Source organism: Apodemus sylvaticus, chromosome 11 (assembly GCF_947179515.1).
Source record: "Apodemus sylvaticus chromosome 11, mApoSyl1.1, whole genome shotgun sequence".
NCBI lineage: Eukaryota > Metazoa > Chordata > Mammalia > Rodentia > Muridae > Apodemus > Apodemus sylvaticus.
Window position 1 is genome coordinate 20,939,807 of NC_067482.1, and position 22,056 is coordinate 20,961,862.

At 39.3% G+C, this 22,056-nt stretch overlaps 1 protein-coding gene and 1 long non-coding RNA gene across 3 annotated transcripts in view; one reads left to right on the top strand and one right to left on the bottom strand.

Moving 5' to 3' along the window:
* The window catches only part of LOC127696608 (uncharacterized), a 76,453-nt gene that overhangs the window by 31,579 nt on the left and 22,818 nt on the right, over positions 1–22,056 (top strand). The window lies entirely within an intron of this gene.
* Ambn (ameloblastin) lies at positions 9,570–20,856 on the bottom strand. Of its 2 annotated transcripts, none has more exons than XM_052199446.1 (11): positions 20,842–20,856; positions 20,026–20,094; positions 17,575–17,640; positions 16,228–16,275; positions 15,426–15,536; positions 13,427–13,621; positions 12,421–12,459; positions 12,120–12,179; positions 11,975–12,019; positions 11,516–11,560; positions 9,570–10,100 (listed from the first exon to the last, which is right to left on the bottom strand). In XM_052199446.1, the coding sequence occupies exons 1-11, from the start codon at positions 20,854–20,856 to the stop codon at positions 9,570–9,572; spliced, it is 1,224 nt and encodes a 407-aa protein (XP_052055406.1). The 2 variants fall into 2 exon arrangements, with proteins under 2 accessions (XP_052055406.1, XP_052055405.1); XM_052199445.1 differs by having other exon boundaries at positions 13,427–13,666.

Here is a 22,056-nt window from a genome sequence, read left to right on the forward strand (position 1 = left end):
AAGACAGCTCTACAAAACAGAACTTGGTGAGTCGTGTCATAAGCTTCTCTTTGTGAGAACAGATTGTGAGTTCTAAGTTACAGTTAATTAAGTCAGTGTCCATTGGCAAGTTTTACTGGGAAAACGTTTACTAGCTGTTTTTTCTCAATGACTATGGGAAATGCATGCTTCATTAAAATTTGGTGAGCTGTTTTAGGGCTGGGGAGAGTGAATTGAATGAATATAGCAAATGCTATCTTTGCCATCAGGAGCTTGTGCACTATGAGAATGGATTTTAAACTCAGGTATTGCATAAAGAATATTTTTTTTACAAGTGTAACCAAAGATACTATATGTATAATTAGCTTTAAAAACCACAGTCATATCCACATGTTGTGGTTCATACCTTTAATCCAGCACTTAACAGGCAGAGGCAGGTGGATTTCTGTGTGTTTGAGGCTATTCTGATCTACATTTTAAGTTCCAGGCCACCCAGGGCTGCAGAATGAGATTTCATCTCAAACAAAACAAACAAAACAAGGCAAGGCAAGCAAAGAAAAGCAGCTATAACCATGCCTGTTATCCCAGGAGTTCTTTGTTATCGTTTTGGTTTTTTTTTTTTCAAGACATGGTTTCCCTGTATATCCCTGGCTGTCCTTGCTTTGTAGAGGCTAGCCCTGAACTCACAGAGATCTGCCTTCTTCCTCCTGAGAGCTGGAATTATAGGCAGGTGCTACCATGCCACACTTGATGAGTTGATATGTAGAAATCACTATTGTAAATCCTTTGAATGTTGAGTTTTACTATTTCATTTTGGATGGTGAATTCTACTACTACTACTACTACTATTACTACTATTTTTGTTATTGTTGTTGTTTGAGACAAAGTCTTATGTAGCTGGATTAATTTTGTCATATATCCAAGTCTGACTTTAAATTCTTGATTCTCCTGTCTCCAGTTCCTTAATTTTGGGATTTAGTTCTACCATCAAACCGATCCTCACTAAGTTATAATATTATTGTCTTGTTTTTAGATGTGGAAGCTGTGGAACAGAAAATTTGGCACCAGCTAAAAAGAGCAGACTTGAAATCTGAATTAGTATGATGGTTTCTCTTTACTGTTTACTTCATTTTTGAGCTAAAATGAAGTTAGTTTGGAGTCAAGGTTAAGTTTCTCAGGTTTTTTTCTCCCACTGGTACCACACCATGACCAAGAAGGTGCTTCAGTATGTGCCAGGAGTTAGGACAGAAACCAGACTAGACATATTTAGGTTGGAGATACCACTCTGGCATTTAATTGTTCTGGCTGTAATTATAAGGGCGTTTTTATTTAGCATTCTTTAAAAAATGTGTATGGTTGACATTGTGCTAGTGATTCAGGAATTTCTGTTTTGAAATAATCATACTCAGATATCAATTCCTCAGAGAATTTTCTTCAATCATCTAATATCCAGTCTCCTCTCATTCCACTTTAGTTTTCAATAAAGCTTATGATGGCCTGAGGTTGAACTGTAGACATGGTATTCTGTTCATTACTACTTCCTAATGCCTAGCATAGTGCATTTCTGGCAGTCACTAGAACTCTTATTGAACAAACACATTTTACAGAACAGTAAGATAGAAGATAGACATCCTTAGAAAGGCATGACATCTCCACAAAAGCCATGCTTGATATAAGCAATATAAGGCCAAAGAAAAAGAGACAGAAATTGTTTCAAATCTGCTGTGGAAGGGAGAACTATCTTTACTTATGTTGGCTTGGTACCAGATGGAACCACGTATGTCTGTTGATGTCTGTTGATGTCATTTGACTGGCTACCATGCTGTCTATAGAATGCAATCTTTTAGTGTAGAACAGAACTAATGACATTATTTAGGTATTGGAAGATAAAGTCTTCGAAAGCACAGATAATCAGTTAGTCTTCCCTCCTCTCCCCTCCTTTCCCCTGCCCTCCCCTTCCCTCCTCTCCCTCCTCTTCTTTCCTTCATCTTTCTCTTCAGTTGTACCTACTGGGAACAGTAACAGTACCTCACCATCCATAGATGTTCTCCTGTTTCTGTCTTTTGGAAATCTATCCTTGTTTTATGTCTGGAGGAGCCATTAAAAATGATGTCTAAAATGTGCTAGACATGTAACTCCAGGGTTGACCTTTATAATGTTAGTTTTCCCAAAGCATATCTTTAACACCCATACATGTCTGGCTTGTGAATAAATTAGAATGTAAATGCCCATCCACCATGGAAAGCCCACAGTTATTTCCTTCACTGTGCTCACTACAGCTTATCTTTAAGTCATTTTCAAACTGGTTGTTAGATGAGTCTCTGAGTAAAAGCTGCTGAGCCTGGGGGAAAGATGAAAGCTCTGAGAGTGAGCTGAAGGCATCAGCAAAGACATTATGGCAAACAGCGTAATAATGATCATTTCTTAGACCAGAAATCTTTGTTTCTAATGTCTGACTTCTGTGGACTATGGCTGCTGTTGCTTCTTCTGTCTTCTCGGTCTCTTATGTTTGTGGAAGAAAGCAACCATCTGCACTTCTGGTTTGCTCTCCCTTTACCAGATGGAACCATGTATGTCTGTTGATGTTATTTGACTGGCTGCCATACTGTCTATAGTATGCAATCTTTTAGTGCAGAACAGTTTTGGTGTTTTGAGGCAGGGCCTCGCTGTGGCCCAGGGTAGGTTTGTACCTGCAAAGCCCTCCCTCGTCCACCTTCTGAGTGCTGGATTACAGGTGTAGACTACCAGGAGGGCTGAGTGATGAGCAGTTTTGAACCAAAGAGAAGCTCATATGAAGTTCACAGCTTTTATGTTTGAGAAGAGTATTATAACTTTTACTGAAATTTAAGTACTTAATCTGGTTCAGTTTGAATATTTCATCTCATCTATACCATACACTGGTAGGTGTTTAAACAATCATATTAAAATTTCTAAACTTTAATCCAAGGATTGACTTTAAATCATAAGAGCAATCAGTGAAATTGTCGACAGAATCTTGTCACTTCTTACCATGTAGTTTTTATATACTTTAATTCTGTATGACACAGGTATGGGTTAGCAATGACTGGATTTTTGCCTCTCAAAGCAACTAGGACATGAAAGAAGACATCTATCTTCTGAGCATTAGTTTCATCATCCATAAGAAGCAAGATGGAATCAAATCTTCATTTTTCCCAAGGTGTTTCCCATGTTTGCAATAACTGTGCTCACTTACTCACTGTAGTTTACTTTTATCTAAACATTTAACAAGAAAAATCTTAGAAGATGCCTCTTCCACCGGGCAGTGGTGGTGCATGCCTTTAACACCAGCATTTGGGAGGCAGAGGCAGAGGCAGGTAGATTTCTGAGTTTGAGGCCAGCCTGGTCTACAGAGTGAGTTCCAGAACAGCCAGGGCTACACAGAGAAACCATGTCTCAAAAAACAAAACAAAACAAAACAAAACAAAAAAAACCAAAAAGATGCCTCTTCTTTGCATCTGTAAATGGAAAAATGATGTCATCTAATATAAATTAAACACTGCTATTCAAATGTTACACAAAAATTGTCTTTATGCTACACCAGGCACTTGTATAATGGGATACTATATTTACCAGTCTGATTCACCATTTTCCCCCAAGAAGATCTCAGTAATACTCTTTCTTGACGATGTTCTGTGGTTCTATTCTTCATAGAGCAAATGTAACTAAAGCAGCTGCTTTGAGTGCTTAGTGGGAAAAAATAAGTATTAGGAACAGCAAATAGACAGCAGAGTTTATCTCTCAGTGACACAGAAGATTGTCTGACCACAATAAACTATAGGATGTAATGCTGATCAGAATTTTTGACAATAACACTATATGTTTTATGCTGATACTATGTGATCATAGGCCTCTAGCAGAAAAATAGATGGCTATTTTGTTAAGTTGTTGCTCCACATAAGAATTCTAGGATCAACATCTCTTTCCAGAGTTCAGTGGGATAAGTGTAGTTTTCACCCCTCATCAAAGAAATTTCTCTTTGCTATAGACTGGGAATACTATGGAAAATTACAAGTGACCAAAATGCAGAGTTGTGGAGCCTAGTCTCAACGGACACATCCACAGAATAACCTCTGTACCTAAGACTCAGGGCTTATTGCAGAGGAGGGGCAGAAAGATTGTAAGATTCATGGTAACAGGGAATTTGCTATGAGACTGTGTCTCGTAGTACTGTCAGGAGCTACAACCATGAAGTCTCACTAGGGTGGCTGCCTAAACATGATCAGAACATTGATGACATCAGTAGACATGCTAAAGTGAATGGGGGAAAGCTCATGAGCCGCAAGCTTAGTCAAAGAGCTACAGTTAGCTAAGGAATGCTGAGAGGGGGAGACATAGTCTTTCCCAGGGATACTAAACAGGTCAGTCAGAAAATATATACATGCAAGTAAAATGTGGATCGAGCAACTTGTATTTATGTATTTAGGAACACACACACACACACACACACACACATATGTGTGCATACAAACAGACCAACAATGACAAAGAAAAAGAGGCCATGCATTTGAAAGAGAGCAAGAGGGCATATGGGAACATGGGAGGGGTTGGAGGAAGGGAATGGATGGAGGGAATGATGTAATTATATTCTCAGAAAATTTAAAACTGTTAAATAATTCTAGGATCCTTGAGCCTAACTGAACTTATAGTGGGATTTATGGTTTCATTATTCTTTTTTTTTTAAAAATGGTATCCTGTTTATTTACTTTTATTTACTTTTCAAATGGTATCCTGTTTCCTGGTTTCCCCTCCGAAAAACTCCTATCCCATTCCCCCTCCCGATGCTCACCAACCCACCACTCCTGCTTCCCTATCCTGGAATTCCCCTATACTGGGGCATCTTAGAGAGCCTTCTTAGGACCAAGGGTCTCTCCTCCCTTTGATGTCCAACAAGGACATCCTCTGCTACATGGTTTCTTACTTTAGCTTCTATACCTAGAGCCCCTGTGGGCCTGACCTTGTATTATGACTACATGTGCATCCATTTACATTTCCTTAAAACTCTCAATGAAAGTACTTGAGGCATTTTACTGGGGAGCCCATATTGGGTGTTGTGAATGAGGAGAGATATCTAGACTTCAGGTTTCTGGAGGACTATGATGCAGTGGTTTAGGATCTGAAAATCACTGGTAGTTTATTAATTGATGCTTCTAGAAATCAGATGAGCAGTGAGATTTTGTTGCACATCTATCTAACAGCAGGTTCAATGGATCCATCATACAATTACTTCCTCAGCCTCACAGTATATAATATTAATAGTTATACTTGTTCACGAGCTGTATTCTTTCATGCTTCCTACACCAGCCATGAAACCTGAAGGTATTAACTATCAGCTAGAAGGAATCTTCTGGAACTGCATTTCTTCATCATTCCCAATAAAGTGTGATGTCTTGTAGAGGATGCTAAAGAGATTAGAGTTGCTGACAGGGTGTCCCATCACCTCTGCTTTTAATTAACTGGCTTGACAAGTTAATTGTGCAGGAATAGTGTGTTATGGGATTTTAAAGTGGACCATTGTGAATTCATTCAACTAATGATATTAGTTCCATATTCCTTTCCAGGGTGGAACTTGATATGTAGTTATTGATCTGGTAAACATTTTCTTTCCATTTCATTCACTTGAAATGTTAGAATCAATTTGCTTTTAAAAAGCAAGAACAATACTATTTCATGATCTAATTAATCTAGGACTAGATAAAGTGTAGTATGTTACAATACAGTTCTGAGAGTTCTTGGTTATATATATCTTATAAGGCACTGTGACTACCCAGGACATTGAACCAGTGCCACAGTATTCAATTAATATGAAGTAGCATGCTTCAGGTAGAACTTAACCCTGCATAACCCACGGGACAATCACATTTCTACAGATCTTGTGTTCTGAGGCATATTGGGATAGATGAGGGTATCAGAAGCTGTTGTTTCTCATGCTACCTATAGGGAAAAAGAAGTCCAGTAGCACTTGTCTCTGAGTTCAAGACAGCAAAACCACATATTGTGTATTTATCCTCAGAAGGCTAAACATTTGGAGTAGGATATGGCAAACAAATGAGTCTCTATAAAGTAAATCCTATTATCATATGGGTATTAGGACAAAGACAACTTTAATATGTTAGAAGTATGTAGAGCAATATGGGATCCATGGCCAGCGCTGTCAGGACGATAACAGCATGTAACCTTAGGTGCTTCCTTGTGAAAAGTAGTTCCTGGTATTGCCAGAGACAAAGTGCTTTTCTGTGGGTGGTGAAGTGATTGTGTCATTTGAGTCCCTTGACTATGTGCTTGTGTGTCTCCTTTGAACTGTAAACACAACAGTTCAAAGGACACAACAGCAGTGAAAGTGAGAATATGGCAGCAGGTCTGGAGGACACAAATTGCAGAAGCAACAGACTCAGGTTTCCACATTCTTGCTCCTTTTTAGTTTTTAAACTTTGAGAGCTTTCCATCCATTTATAGGTCTGTCATCACAAGGAGTGCCATGTCAGAGTAGCCAGATGTTCAGGTTTGCTTTAGGCAGCACTAGTTTACACCTGCTGTCTCGTGTAGTCATCAGCGACACTCCCTTTCACTGTGAAATGTCTCCCACCTCAGTGGAATCAATTGTGTGGCTACTCTGCTTGTGAGCAGCCTATGTGGGACAGTGTGTTCATGGATGTCTGTATGGTGTTTCGGTGTCGGCTGGGAGCAGTCAGGGAACTATACTCATTTAAGAGGCAGTCCATGGCTTTAGCGCTTATTGTATAGAAGTAGAGAGAGGGATAAGGGAGAGAAGTAGAGGCCAGCCATGGCCATGTGAGAGAGGGGAGAAGAAAATGGGGAGAGAGGGGAAGCAAAGGGATGAGAGAGAGAACAAGAGAGTAAGAGAAGAGAGAGGAGGGGGCAAACACCCCCCTTTATAGTGGGTTGGGCCTTCCTGGCTGTTGCCAGGTATCTGGGCATACCTGGCAGCTGCCAGGTAATTGTGGGGGTGGAGTCCAGACAGAATACCAGGGGCTTGGGCCATTGCCCTGCGTGACTGATGGCCACAGAATTATGGAGAGCTGAGGGCTTGTGTTAGAAGCCTAGTGTCTGGGAGTGTGACCAACGGTCCGACCCTTGTAGAATATCTACGGGTCTCTGGGGGTTAAGCCTCGCTCAACCAGAGCACAGACTGCCTTTAACAGCCCCACAGTTGTCACTTTTGTGTGGTAAGGAAGATGGTCTAAGAGTCAGGATTGTATTTATCCAGAAAATTCCAGATTTGTCTCCTGGTCAGGAATTTGAAAAGAGATTAGTGGTGGGATGAGTCTAGAAGAAAGGTTAGACCTGTCAGGGTGGGATATAATTTGATGACATCTTTTTCTCACATAAATGCTTAGTAGAGAAAAATCACAATGAAGAAACTCAATAATTAATATGGCTGTCTGTTAAGTGACATTTGGCCTGTTTCCATGGGTATTTTGTTGTTTGTACCAAGATAGTGTTAGAAATGACTATGTGGAAGTGATAAGGACATTCAAGTACTCAACAACATTTTTTTCTCACCAAAACTGATTTAGATATTACCACTATTAAGTACCTAGTATACTATTAGCAGAGTCCAACTTTGAACCCATGATCTGATGTTTACAGTACATGTGGTCTCCCAAGTGCTATGACTTATAAGGAAGGAGCAGAGGGCTATGTGTCTAGTGTGGATGGAAAAGCAAAACTCCATCAGATAATGGGAACAATTCTATCCTCTAGCTGCTACTGCTGCTGCTGTCCTGATTTCTTTCTATGAAATGGGTCAGTTGGAAAAGATGAAAAGGATGTGACTCAGCAATTTACTGTGTGTTTAGTTCATTCCGGACCTTAAGCCTGGGGTGTAGGTAGCAGCACCGTAACAGGAATCAAGATCAGATATAGAGATTACATTTCACATCTAGCGTTTCACAAATCTTAAGGGATGATGTCAAGAATAGAATTCAGATATAATTTCATGTCTTTTCATGCTTCTTCAGAGCCATTGTCTGCACTGGTAAGTCTCAGTGAGTGTCTGCTGGTCACCATGGAATCACTCTCCATACCTTGTACCTTTACGTTTCCTGCCTGAAGAGGAAGTGGCAGGAAATTGTCGCAACATGTTCCTTAACATTCCTGAAGTGTTCTAGGTTGGGAGACATCTCAGGCTCCTTTTTTTCTTTGATCATATTCTGATGTGGGGGATGGGGCACAGTTTAATTTTATAGAATGCAAAACCTGGCCTGGAAAACTTAGGAAAGGTGGAATGAGAGGAGCAGGAGACTCATATTTAATGCTGTCCAGAACTGGGTTCCCAGGCTCTTATTTCAGGCAGACTTCTCTGATGTGTACAGAGCTCGTCCCTGGTGGTCAGCATGTGTGCTTTCCTGCAGCCTGCTTCCTGTGCTACTGCTGCACAAGGGACTCTTGTGTTTCCTCCTCTTTCTGCAAACAGTCTGCTCCTTCACTGCTCCTCTACTGTCACTTAGGTTGGACAAGAAGCCTTACTCTAACTTAAACATTAACATTTATCTTGTGTGCACATGTGTGCATGTACTGTAGCATACGTGTGGCAGTCAGAGGATGCTTTTGGGAGTCAGTTCTCTTTTCCACTATGTGAGTGCCTGGGGCCCACACTCATGTCATCAGGCCTGGTGATAAGTGTCTTTGTTTGCTGAGCCATGTGGCTGGCCCTCAGAAGCATCTTTTCCATGGTACCAGGGCTTGGTCTTTTCATGGAACTTTGGTAATGTATAGTAGTCCTGAGTACACTTTCTTTTGCAGTATTTTGAGATAATGTATATACAGTACCTGAGATTGCTTTAGACTGTTGTTTGTTACTACTGTGATACCAGTTGTGTCCACTCTAATTTTCGAAGGATGGGACCATAAACCTGATACCTTGAACAGTGCTTAGGACTTATGTAAATCTTCAGAGAACTTTGGATAAAATAAATAAGTTAATGAATAGCAAACAAGGGACGAGTATGCTTTTCTTTACTATTTAAATACATATAAATAATAAGCATACAATTCCTGATATTTTCAGTGAGAAATATTCTTTATTTAAAACAGGCCAATTGCCTTTTCTTTTCCTAGATTAAATAAAATATTCTATAAATAAGAATTTTAAATCCAATATATGAAACCAGTAATAGCAGTCAGGGTTCTCCACCAATCACCATTTAATAAGGCTTAAATGAAATACTTTGGAAGTCTGAAACTAAGTGCTTTTGCGTAGAGAAAGAAGCAGTGTCACATTTCCTGGGCATAATAATGTGTAGTAAGAGAAATTTTATAATGCCTAAGACAGCTACATGCTAGATCACCAAGTGCTGACACTCAGACTTGCTCTGATATCATTAATATTATTTCTAAGTCACAGAGACAGTTGATATATTTTATTTTGATAAGAATGGAAGCAAGAAGGGACCTACACTATTTCTAGCCACTTGTATTTATTAATACATGCTTAGTGCTCTTAACACCTTCGCTGTGGAAGGGTAGCAAGTGTTTTAGCAACAAGGTACGCTATGGGGACAAAGCTGGAAAGCTTGCACATACACAAAGCAGCTGCTATGTCAAGGTTGTCAGGGCTCTTGGAAACGCCACGCGTTGTGCACCTGGGGCTGGCGCACTTTGTTTCCAGGCATTAGTGGCTGCTGAGTGTCTGGGGACATGGTGATATCCATAGTTGCTTCTCCATCACCCAGGGGTGTGGTAGCATCAGCACCATAGGTTTCATAAGCTTCTGCTAATTCAGGGGTGATCAGTGGGTCTGCAGCTGCGGGGGTGACTCCAAGGAGTCTCTGTCCTGAAGGACCCCTTGCCATGCTGGGGATGTGGTCATTGGGGAAAGCAAGAAGTCCTGCATGGGCTCCAGGTGCCATCTGTGAAAGGAGAGCAGGGTTTTCCCGCTTGCCTGGGTTGGCCTCTTGCAGTGGAGAGCCTTCTGGACCCTCTCCTTTCTCAGGGCCTTTGGTTACAGACACTGGAGAATCTACTTCCACAGTAAAGTCTCCTCCCTTGGGTGAATTCTGATTCAGTCCCCTAAGGGTCTGCCTGAAGCCTCCATATCCTGGGAACAGAGTTCCATAGGCCATGGGACTTCCTCTTGCTCCCTGAGGGGGAAAAAAATCCATCAGTGACCCAATTACTGTGTGTTATTCATTCCAAACAATTGTACATGATTATATTCACCGAGAAGCTGTACATACTTAACACAGCAGTGAGTTGGCTGACTGCTTTGTGGAAACATACTTCTTACTGAACCAATTTTGAAATATCGGGGAGAGGATTCTCCACTTATCTGGGTATGGGAAGGACGCTTTCAGGAAAGGCAGGACTCTACTACTAATTTGCATAGTTAAGAAAACAGTAAACAGTTGAAATGGGCTCTACCATCATGAAACAAAACACAGGCTTCATTGTGCCTTGATTGAGGAGGAGTGTTCTGAGGGATCTTGCCCATGACATTTTTCAGTATCCCTCAAATATAGCTCTAGGTATGAGTTTTAACTCTTTCTCTCCACCTCTCTTTTTTCTGTGTCCCTCTCTGTCTCCTTCTCTTCCTCATTTCCTCTTCCCCCTTCTTTCTCTCTAACCCTTTCCTTTCCATTCCTTTCCTTTCCTTTCCCTTTCCCTTTCCCTTTCCCTTTCCTTTCCTTCTCCTCTCTCCCTTACCCTCACCTGTGTCTCCTCCCTCCCTCTGCCTACTCTTCCTTTCCTTCTCTTCTTTTCTCCTCTTCTCCCCTTTTCTCTCCTCTCCCTCCCTTTTCTCTCCTCCTCTTTCCAGTTCCTCCCCCCTCTCTCCCTCCCCTTTACTCTCCTCCCATCTCCCCATTCTTTCTTTTTTAAAAACAAAGTATAAGAAGAAGAAATTTCATGTGTGGATTATGTTTTGGGTATTCCAGTTTAGGAGTGGCCTCTGGTTCTGGAAAGACTCAGTGTAGCAGTATAAGGCAAAACCAGAACAGGGAAGTGGGAAGGGGTGGATGGGAGAACAGGGGGAGGGAAGGGGGCTTATGTGACTTTCGGGGAGTGGGGGGGCCAGAAAAGGGGAAATCATTTTGAAATGTAAATAAAAAATACATCGAATAAAAAAATGCATGGAAAAAAAAGAAAAAGAAATTTCTCTGGAGGAACACCCCACCCACTCACACCACATATGTACAGAATTCCAGAACTTAACATATTTCTTTTGCTGCCATGACCATGGAAGCTGTAATCTGGCATTATCTGTACTTGATTTATTCTTGAGTCTAGTTCTCATGAAGTCAAGGCTGGCCTTGAACAACTCTTCTTGATCTTCCTGCCTCTACATCCTGAGGGCTGGGATTCTGTGCATCACCACCATTCTCAGCTCTGAGATGTTTTAAATCTTTTGATACTGCTTCAGAATCGAGCTGCTAATTTTAGAGCAATTGAAGTCTAATAATCCTTTAGGTCCTTTTACAGTCTTTGCCTGCAGTAGACAGCTGTCTGTAGCTGTTATCCCTGACCATTGTTTTGAGAAGAGTTAGAAGGTAGTACTCACAGGCATTTCTTCTGAACTCATGAAGCCAATTCTGGCAGGAGCATTCTGTTCAAAAGAAGCAGTGTGTCACTGTATGAACTCACAACCATTTGTGACTTTTTTTTTTTAAATCTACTCAAGACAATGCCAAAAGCCACTCAGTATCCCCTTAGGACTCAATAGTACTGTGTCCAGAGGCAGAGTACAGAGCTGACTGATTATTGAGTAAAAGAACCAATTTAACAGATTTAAAATTAACCTTTTCTTTAATGCAACTGTGTGTGTGTGTGTGTGTGTGTGTGTGTGTGTGTGTCTAGAATTATGCACATAGAAAAGTGTGCCACTTTACTATTTAAATTGTGACTGTAGGTATTTAGGGAGTAAATAATTGGAATATCTTGTGATAGGTATGGATCCTATAGTTTTTAACCCTCAAGATATTGATTTCTAACGGCTGCTGTTTACAGAATATGGACTTACCAATTGGTTTGCTCCATAAGACATGTAAAACATTCCTGGGTAAAACTGAGCAGAACAAAATAGTTATAAAAAAGTGAATCTCCCCAAGATCAACCTTTTAAGTAAGTTTCAAAAACAGATGTGGAAATAGAAAGCAGTCACTTACAGCGGATGCTTTGTTGTGTGCCATTGGTCCCCGAGACATTGAGCGGGCAATCTGGAACACCTTTAAGAGGTGGAAAGCGGAAAAGGCAGTCAACACAGCAAACCTCCACTGAGAGACTTTGAAGAGCTCCAGAAACACATTTTTTGATTGATTAGTGTGAAAACTTAGTACGTAGTATTTAGAAAAAGAAACTCAGAAATACACTACACCTATATGCAAATAAGAAAAGAAGAAAATTCAAACTCTTAGAAATATAGACACTTTTTCTCCAAGAAAGAGCCTTATTGAAATCTGTACTTACTGTTGGAAATTGTGGATCAGCAAAATCCATTATTGGTACCTGTGTCATGAGGAAATATTAAAACTGTCACTAGAAACAGACAAACTGAGTACACCTCTCGTTTGTGATTACAGTAAAGTAGTTTAAGATGTCTCTCTGACTTAGTCTCTAAGTCTTGGGATAACATATGCTTTTACAGTTGTATTGACATGAATTAAGTGAACTGACAGAGAAAGATGAGAAATGTCTATCAAGGGTTTGCTCTATATTATAGAGTAAATGATAATGAGGTTTGGAATTGGCACATACTTGAGTGGTTTCAATTTTGGCTCTGCCATTAGTGGAATCTTTGGAAAATTTTGTAGCTTCTTGAAGCTTAGGTTTATTTATTGATTGTTTTTTGTTTGTTTTGGTTTTAGTCAGGGTTTCTCTGTGTAGTCCTGGATTTTCTGGGACTCAATCTGTGTGGATCAGGGTAACTTTGACCTCAAAGATCCTCTTGTCTTTTCTTCTGAAGTCCTGGGATTAAAGGTATGTCCCAAGCCTGACATCTTGGGTTAACAAGGTTCCTAATGCTTTCTTTATAGTGTGTAGTCAGGATGATATGAGGGAATGTTCCATGCCTGCCACATAGTACTGAGAGTCACATAGCACCTTCCCTTTTCTATTCATTGTTCTTTTACTTGTAATATTACAAGGCAATTTTGCACAGCTGTATTTTATCTGTAGAAGACACAGGTCACTGCACTTCACTACCACCAACACTGAAAACTCCCAGGTAGTGAGGCTGGACTTCTCTGAGGTGTCCAGTTCCCAAGGAATGGTCTCATTAAGCTAAGTTTAGAGAGGCAGATCTTTTGGAATCTGCTATCTCTGATGGCAAAAGTAGAAATGGATATTTATATCTCATGAAAGAATATTAATAAAGTGTTAACATCTTTTAGCATGTTAGGCCAGAGATGTGATTATCTAAATGTGCCCTCCCAGTTGGGTTTTCTTTCACTGTATTAGGGGTTCAAAGAATTACCTCAGGTGTTGGTGGGTTCTCTGATGGCGCCACCTGCGGCTCATCTGGTGCTATCAGCTCTCCTTCCTGCAAGGGCAGCTGTCCAGGGTGCATGGGAGGCTGAGGCCCTGGCTTCTGGGGTGTGGCCTGGACACCGGTTGCAGCAGTGGGCTGGAGGAAGGGTTTCAGTCCTGGCTGGTGAGGCTGCAAGGATGGCTGTGATGGGAGAGGTGGGGGATGCACAGGCAAAGAATATTCATACTGTAGAGAAATTTGAAAAGAATGTCAGAAAGAGATGGTTCAGTGAACCACGGTGCCTAGAATTTCTACAGCAAAGTACTTGGAGGCTTGCTGTTTGGAAGGGAGTAGTCTTGAGGCAGAGTTTACACAGGAGGAGGAGGTGATACTTTAGAGGAAGCATTTGAGAAAGTTTTAAGCATACTTACCCCTCTACCTTTGTTGGGACCATTGTTTCATGGGGTGTGGAAATCTCCACACCTGTACTCTCTGGTGTCGTGACTCCTTCCCTCTGAGTAACCACCACTACCTGTATGTATCTTTACCTCACCACTTTCTTACTGGGTTCTATGGATTTGTCTTAGTCTTGCTAGGACTAGATGTCCCAGGGTTGGGTGGTATCCAAGGGGCACTTCCCTTTTTCTGAGAAGAGGAGGGGTAATGGTGGGAGGGACTTGTAAGGGTGGGGCTGGGAGCAGAGTAGGGAGGGGGCACAGCAATTTGGATAGAATGTGGATAAAAAAATTACAAGCAAAAAAAAAAAAGAATTTGTAAAAAATATTGTCCTAAGTCTACTGACAGAAAACAACCTCTCTTTTATCTTTATACTTTGGTATTTTACAGATTAATATTGCTACTAATAAGCACCAGGTATATGATGGATACTTGCAATATTTTGTGATTTAATGCAAGGATAGTTAAAATAATTAAATGTTTCATCATAAATATATTTTGGAAGCAATCAAGTGAAGGAATAACCACTAATAACACAGTTCATATGGTCAATGTGGCCTTGTAGAAATTGCTGTTATGCAAGTCTGTGTAGAATTAAGAGTAAACTAATTGTAAACTAGTTAAAAGTAAATTAATTAAGAGTTAAACTATTGTGGGTTTTGTTTTTTATAAATTACTTGTGATTGGCTGCATACTGCCTGTACGTTAGTTGCATACTCCCAGAACTGGTATGGAAGTCTCATATTAACTTGGCTCTGCCTTTCATCTTCAGCCATCACCCATGTGTCAGCTCTTACGGCATCCATTAGTCTATCTCACAGTTATTACCTTGAAATATGTCCCATCAGATTGGAAATTCCATGAGCTTTTGAGACATTCTTTTTTTTTTTTTTTTTTGGTTTTTGAGACAGGGTTTCTCTGGCCCTGGCTGGCTTGGAGTTTACTCTGTAGACCAGGCTGGCCTCGAACTCAGAAATCCACCTGCCTCTGCCTCCCAGAGTGCTGGGATTACAGGCGTGCGCTACCACCATCCGGCTCCTTTGAGCCATTCTAACATGTTCTTATTTTTACCCCCCAAATAGATACATTATAATATATATATAATATAATATATAATAACATAATATATAATAATATATAATAATTATAGTAATTATTGATAGATTAATATATTTGTTCCTCTTTGGCTCACTGTATTTTCAATCAGGATGATTATTGTAATTTGAAATTAGTCTTTAGGTAATAATTTAGGAAATTTTGGTTAAAATGAAAGTTACCCGGTGTATAGTCTATTTTGATTTTTGAGATTTGTTTATTGTTACTCCTGATATCTTTACTGTAGATCTCTTACTTCAGAGGCTATTTGAAATAAATATGCAAATTTAAAATAAAAAATATTCCCTAAGTAACACGAGTTATAGGACTAGATTTATTTGTTATTAGGGGAATTTTTGGTCAATTACTAATTTGTATTTGCTGCTATTTTAAGAATGATAGTAGGAAAAGATCTTAAACCTTGAGTTTGAACACATGGATGCAATTAGCTTACCTGCTGGGTTTCATGTTCCCTTGGTCCTATCCATGGGAAAGAATTATGCGGTGGGAGGAGTCCGTGCAACCATAAACTATTAAGTGCTTTTCCAAAGCCAAGTCTAGAATACTGACACAGAGAAAGAAAGCAAACATACATTTCAGGAACATGATAGCAACGAAAAGCAAAAGTAATGCTGGATTATGTGGAATGGGTAAGCCAATTCTTTCTTCTAACAAAATTAAATAATCCTGGGCATGTCACAATATACCATAAACTTGTTGGTGATCTATCACTCTGGAAATTTGTATTTGGGATCACTTACCAAAATCATTAATGTAATAAATTATTTTATTTTACTTAAGGAAGCTCAAGCAATGACGGCTTGTTTGTTGGTGCTGAGACAGGCTTATGCTACAGCATGTCCCAGCTTGGCCTCGAATTTATGTTCTTTGTGTGTCAGCTTCTGAGTACAGGATATATTGTTTCTACTTTCATCTGCCAACACATACTAATATTACTAAAATTTGCCTTTTGAGCCTGACTATGTAGCCTAGGCTGACTCTGAAGTCACACCATTCTTCCCGTCTCAGTCTCCCACAGACTGGGTTTACAGGAGTGGGGCTCATGCTGGCCTCTCACACTTTATTTTGTTTAAGGCTTTCTTAGTGACTCTTTCTTCTTTTACTGTTTAGTTATTTACCTATTAATAAGTAAATGCTAGACATTACAGTACTGTTGCTGTCATAACCACAAACTATGAATGCTTCAATAAATATTTAAATTTTTTGTGACGATCTCATTCATCTCTTATAGTTACCTGAGAAAGTGCGTTGAGTCCTTGCAAGCTTCCCAGCTGTCTCATTGTCTATAAGAAAAAGTGGGTTAATGTTCTAACATATGTTACATGTTTGTGTGACACAACTGAGTTCTCATGACAGTTAATATCATCAATACAAATCTTGGTGTAAGGCAAGTTGATTAGAGCTAAAGTAAACACAAATTATTATTGAAAGAACTGTAAAATGTTGCTTTGCCATTGACATGGTCAGTCTGAAAACAGTATGCGTCCTTTCACCATTGATTAAATGGGGACATACTAGTTAATCTGGTATCACCTTGAGACTTAGGAAAATAATTCATTCAAATACAATACATGAACAGTTGTGAGAATATTGCTTTATTGGCCTTTTCCTCTCACTTAAATTCCTTTTTCCTTCCTTCCTTCCTTCCTTCCTTCCTTCCTTCCTTCCTTCCTTCCTTCCTTCCTTCCTTCCTTCCTTCCTTCCTTCCTGAGATGGGTCTCCCTGGACAATCCAGGTTGGTCTCCAACTCATGATGTTCCTCCTCTCTTCAGTCTCTCTGGATGTTGTGATTACAGGTGACCACCTAGCCTAGATTTACTTTTTAAATGGGAAAAGAATATTACTTGTATTAAATTTGAGCTAAAATCTAGGAGATAAAACACCTCAATGAAATTAGCTTCTATATGAAATAACTATGTGGCCCACATATGTACTGATTGCACTCAAATGAAATCTTGCTTGACCTTATGAAAAACTGTGGTATTTATTTGTGTTTCCATTAGTTTCTTCATTATAAAAATCTTCCTATTTCACTGTGGTTTTTCTAAATAAAAAATGCATTATTTATAGGATCTGTAGTAAAACAAATGCAGCTTGTACAGGAGCAATTATAAAATAATGTTAATGCTACTGATAGGATTTTTGTTTTAGACAGCTAAAGTTTGTCCACGTGTGTTTGTATCATGAGACTTTATCATCTAAGATATAAGCAACAGAACTAAATGCAAGCTGTTTCCAAGCACAGAATTATGGGTTTCAACACAGACAATAGTTCATTAATGCATATATATTATTAATTGTTATAGTTGCTTTGATTCACAAATGAATGACCTAAAACTTAAAATAGCTCTGAGCTTAAAAATGACATAGAATCATGAGATAAAGTTGTAGTGAATGTCATTAACATTTTTAGAATTCCTCAGAATGATAGTCAAAGATTTCTGGAATAGGAAGACTGAGAAACAAAACATCATGCTTATCTACAAGCAGGGACATGCTAGTATAGAAATCACACACACACACACACACACACACACACACACACACACACACACACACACACTGCCTCTGATGATACATACCTCAAGGCTCAAACTAGCCATGCCAGGAGGTGCCATGCCTTGAGCCCCAGGTTGTTGAGGAAATGCCTAAATAGAAAATTGAATGTTCTTGAGTTCTTTGTTACCAAACTTTTCTAAATGTATGTTTGGAGTAGGAGGTCACTGCAGAATGAAATGTCTAGTGGAGAGGCTGCCATTCTGGTTTATTGCTCAGATAACTTGGGTTTTCATATAGAATGAAGAATTAAAGTTATCTGGAGGATTATTGTACTTAGTAATTTTGCTCTCACATCGGCTTTTCTGTGCATGTTTATCTTAACCTTATGGTGCTTTGAAAGGAAACCAATTCATGATGAGAATAAAGGGAAGAAAACACAAGATTTTTATACTCATAGATATAATCACATGTAAAAGCAAAGGAGACAAGTATGAGCTGAATTTCCTTGAGCTTTTTATAAATGGGTGTGCTTTTGGTTGTGGAATATGATATGAGGCTATGCATTGAGAAAAATCATGTCCAGAACTTATCGTGCTTCCCAATCAAAGGTTTTAACAAATCCTGTGTGCCATTATTTAGATATTGTTTTAAGTTTAAGTTTGTGGATCTCTGTTTAAGTTTTTAGATCATGGGCTGGATGATTACAAGCACCTGTTGTTCTTCCAGAGGACCTAGGTTTGGTTCTTAGCATCCATGTCCAGGGGCTCATAATCATCTGACATGACAGCTTCAGGGGTTTGATGCCTCTGACATCACTGGGGACCTGCACTTACCTACACACACATATGCCCAAATAAAAATAATAAAAATTATACTTTTAAATTGTTTAAATCATACAATGAATATTTTTCCTTAAATAAAAAGTCTTCGTGTACTAAGTAGTATGCTGTTGTGAAGCATAAACATATTTAGAAAAAGCTTTGCAAAAATATAAAATACTTCTTTTTTCTAAACATCTTTAACATTTTCCATATGTTAATAAGCACAAACAGCAGTGTTCAAGGATGGGTGGAGACTGGAAGAATATAATAGCAGAAATTAGATTTTTAAATTTAAAATTAAAACATTTACTCATTTATTTTAAATAAAGTTTTGGTAATTAGCTCAAGCTGGGTTTGAACTTGTTATGTAGCCAAGGTTGGCTTCTAGTTCCGAATATTCCCAGCTTTTCATGCACCGGATCAACTCTGAACTACTCTGTCTACTACAAACTTGAATTTTGAGAATTCTCTGAGTTCATGAATATGCTCATTTAGTGTTAGTACTGTAATCCCTTCTTTCATTTATACTAGAAAATACCTGTCTGTCTGCCTATCCACTCATCCCTCAGATATGGAACACTGGGACCGGTATCCTTCAGGAGTAAGCTGCTAAGGATTTCCACCTTGTACTTATTTTTTTTAACCCTTAGTTTTTTTATGCAAGTACAACTCCACTTTCTGAATTATGGTGCAAATTTTTCTAAACAATTCATTTTGGGTGTGTGTTGAAGGAAATGCACTACACATGTGAAGCAAACACTTGTGGCAGAGAAGAAGCTGAGCTTTGTAGACAAGGAGAGTGATGGTGTGCACCTATGTGCGTGAGTGCACGTCAGTGTGTGCAACAGGAGGGTGTTCAGACTTCTGAGGGATTGTGAGAGTGCAGCCTCCTTCACCTTCGTTGGCGAGTACCCAAATTCCACATTTTGGAGAGTTCTAACTCCAGGGCAAGGTAGTCTGCTTTCTACATGCTCCAGGCTACCGGTTAAAGGGAAACATTATTTACATGGATGTGACTAGACAGAGGATACATTCCCTATGGGGAATTAAAAGCAGAAACACATGATCTGACAGGCAGTCACTTAGGAAGCGCATGATTTTCCCGTTGCTCAGGGTGACTCTAAATTACTAAGGTGTGGCTCACTGTATATTCAAAGAGTGCCAGTGTTTTAGATTGATGATTGATGGCTGAAGTGGACTCCAGTCTCAGTTCATCCAAAGGCAAGTTAGGGAGACGATCTCCATTTTTCTTTCATTTAAAAATTCCTGTTGGGTGGTAGAATAGCCAAATGTGCTGCTAATTAGTAGCTTTAACTGGGACTACATGTTGTAGTTTTATAACCATGTGATAATGTTGCTAATATAAAGAGACATATACTCCCCTCGCCAAGAGATATTTCCCCTTTTTCTTTCAATTTCATAGTGCTAGCAAGGAATTGATAATAAAACATGATAACGAGAATGCTGTAGTCCTTTACTGGCTAAAATAGTGACATGAGGTATAGAATTTGTCTTTGAAATATTCTAAAATATGGTTTGGAGTAGAAACATTATATTTATTTATCTCTTTTAGATGATAAGGCTGACATGTGACCTTTTATTCACCGGAAGCTACAAATCGAGTGAGTCCATGCCTGAATTGTCAGACAGAGCGTCCCTGGGGTTGCTTTAGTCAGATGCAGGAGCCTGAGAGATCTCCTGGGATAGACTTACCGGTACGGCGAGACTCATTTTCACTAGGGACAGGAACAGGATCAGGCCCTTCATTTTGAAAAGTGGAATCTAAAACACAGTTGGGTTGGAAAATTACCTCAGGCAAAATTGCATTCATAATGGTCAAAGTACATTTGTAAGATGAGTGTCAGTTCTTCCAAAGACAGTCAGATTAAAAAACTCAAAAATGTAAAAGCAAAATGCTGCTAAACAAGTGGTCCCAGGATGTAGTGATGAGCAGCTGAACTATGTGTATCTGAGTGTTTAGTTTTATGAAGCTGAGATTTGAATGAATGTTTAAGAACAACCTCCAGGAATATTCCTTAAACACTATGCTTCGCTTCATAAAATGTATCCTGCAACCACCATTCATAGAGTTGTATTCTTTGTTTAAACTCAGAATTTGAAATACAAGCTATGATTGGGTCATAATGCAGAACCATATCAAAACTCAGCCTGCAAGTTTAAGTTGAGTATATTCATCTCCTTGGATAGTGATTTTCCTTCCTAAAAATAAATAATCTTGAGATGCATTTTGTAAGTTCACTCTCTCAGGAGAGCAGATATGACCAGCAGGTGTGCTTATCCTCTCTTCTTCTGTAAGTGTGCACCATCACTAATAGTCACAAACATAGTTCTAAAAAGTTGTACAAATAAGCTTTTTTTCTTAGGTTAATGCAACATTCTAGTGGTTGAACTAAGCTGTTATTCAGCATCTTGTGATAAATTAAGATGAATCTTTTTTGTGAAGGTTATCTGGAGATAGGAAAAGAGAGTTTACAGCAAAGACATGGAAATGACAAAATCACATTTTACCTTAGATGGTGACATTCACTGTGCTCCCAGGCCTGATGATGCCAATCAAAACAGTTCTAAGAAAAGAAGATTAATTTTTTTCTGGACTGTTCCTGGGGCTCTCTCTGTATCTCTCATTCTGGAAAGATCAGAAACCTTTATTTAAAGCGCCAATCCACCAATCAAAGTGAAGCAAATGCAGGAAAAAAATTGTGCTCCTGCAATTAGTCCACACCCTTGTATTGCATGTGAGGACATTGGGCCTGCAGGCTCTCATTATTTTAAATTGTAACCCAGCCCCTGTATTTATTCAGAGAGCTGATTGCAGGGAAGACAGCAAGGGGATAATGGACATGGGCTTTGAAGACAATCATTTTGGTGAGCTTTGGGAAATATATGTAAAAGGTAGAAAACAACCCATTATCTGTTTTGTACAAATGTTTATCTGCAGATAAAGCTAGTGACCCAATGCCAGCACTCCCAAGATTTTGACCCTCATTCGTATTGTAGTAAAAAAAAATTTCTCCCACCACCACCACACCCCACCCCACCAACACGCATATACCCCTGAGTGAAACATCAAATTACCTCTAGGGCTTGAAAGGGAATATGAAAATGTAGATCAGATGCTGAAGATTTTGTGATTTTTTTTTCCTTTCTGAATTTCCTAGGTATTTTCATCTAAGGATAGTTGTCTAGAGATAACCAATTAAAAAAAAAAAAGAAATTAAAGTTGGCTCCTCCGCAAGAATGACAGAAAATCTTTGGTCCGTGTTTTTTGTGGGGAGAGAAAATAATTTAGAATATTCTACTGGAACCAAAAAAATCTAAGATCACAACTCTACCTGTACCCTTTAGACACTCAGCTACCAGGCATCAGTATCAAGCTAGATTAATAAGGTATCTTTGGGTCAATTAAAAAATACACATCAACATGGCTGGGCTCCGCTCCATGAGCAGATGAGAATGGTGTGGATACAGACAGACCAGCTGCCCTCTGCATCTATCCTAGGGTATGATTTTGTACATGGAGAGCCATTTACGACCAGTTTCTGAAGAAGGGATGACTCAGTAGACTCTTCTGGAAAGTAGAGATTGCACCAATTATAGGGAACATTGAGGAAGCTGGTATTTTGGGAGAAAGACATCTTCATACCCAACTGTAGACCTAATAGCTTCAAATAATGTTATTTAAGAAGCTTAATACTGCTCCCTGAAGACATAGGTTGTTAAGTG

Bases quoted from the DNA above. Each gene is read 5' to 3' on its own strand.
- Ambn (XM_052199445.1), bottom strand. The intron at 12,460-13,426 runs GTAATTCTTTGA...CTCATGACACAG, and splicing joins AGAACCCACCAACACCTGAG to GTACCAATAATGGATTTTGC. The intron at 10,101-11,515 runs GTGAGTACTACC...TTTCCCCCTCAG, and splicing joins TGAGTTCAGAAGAAATGCCT to GGAGCAAGAGGAAGTCCCAT.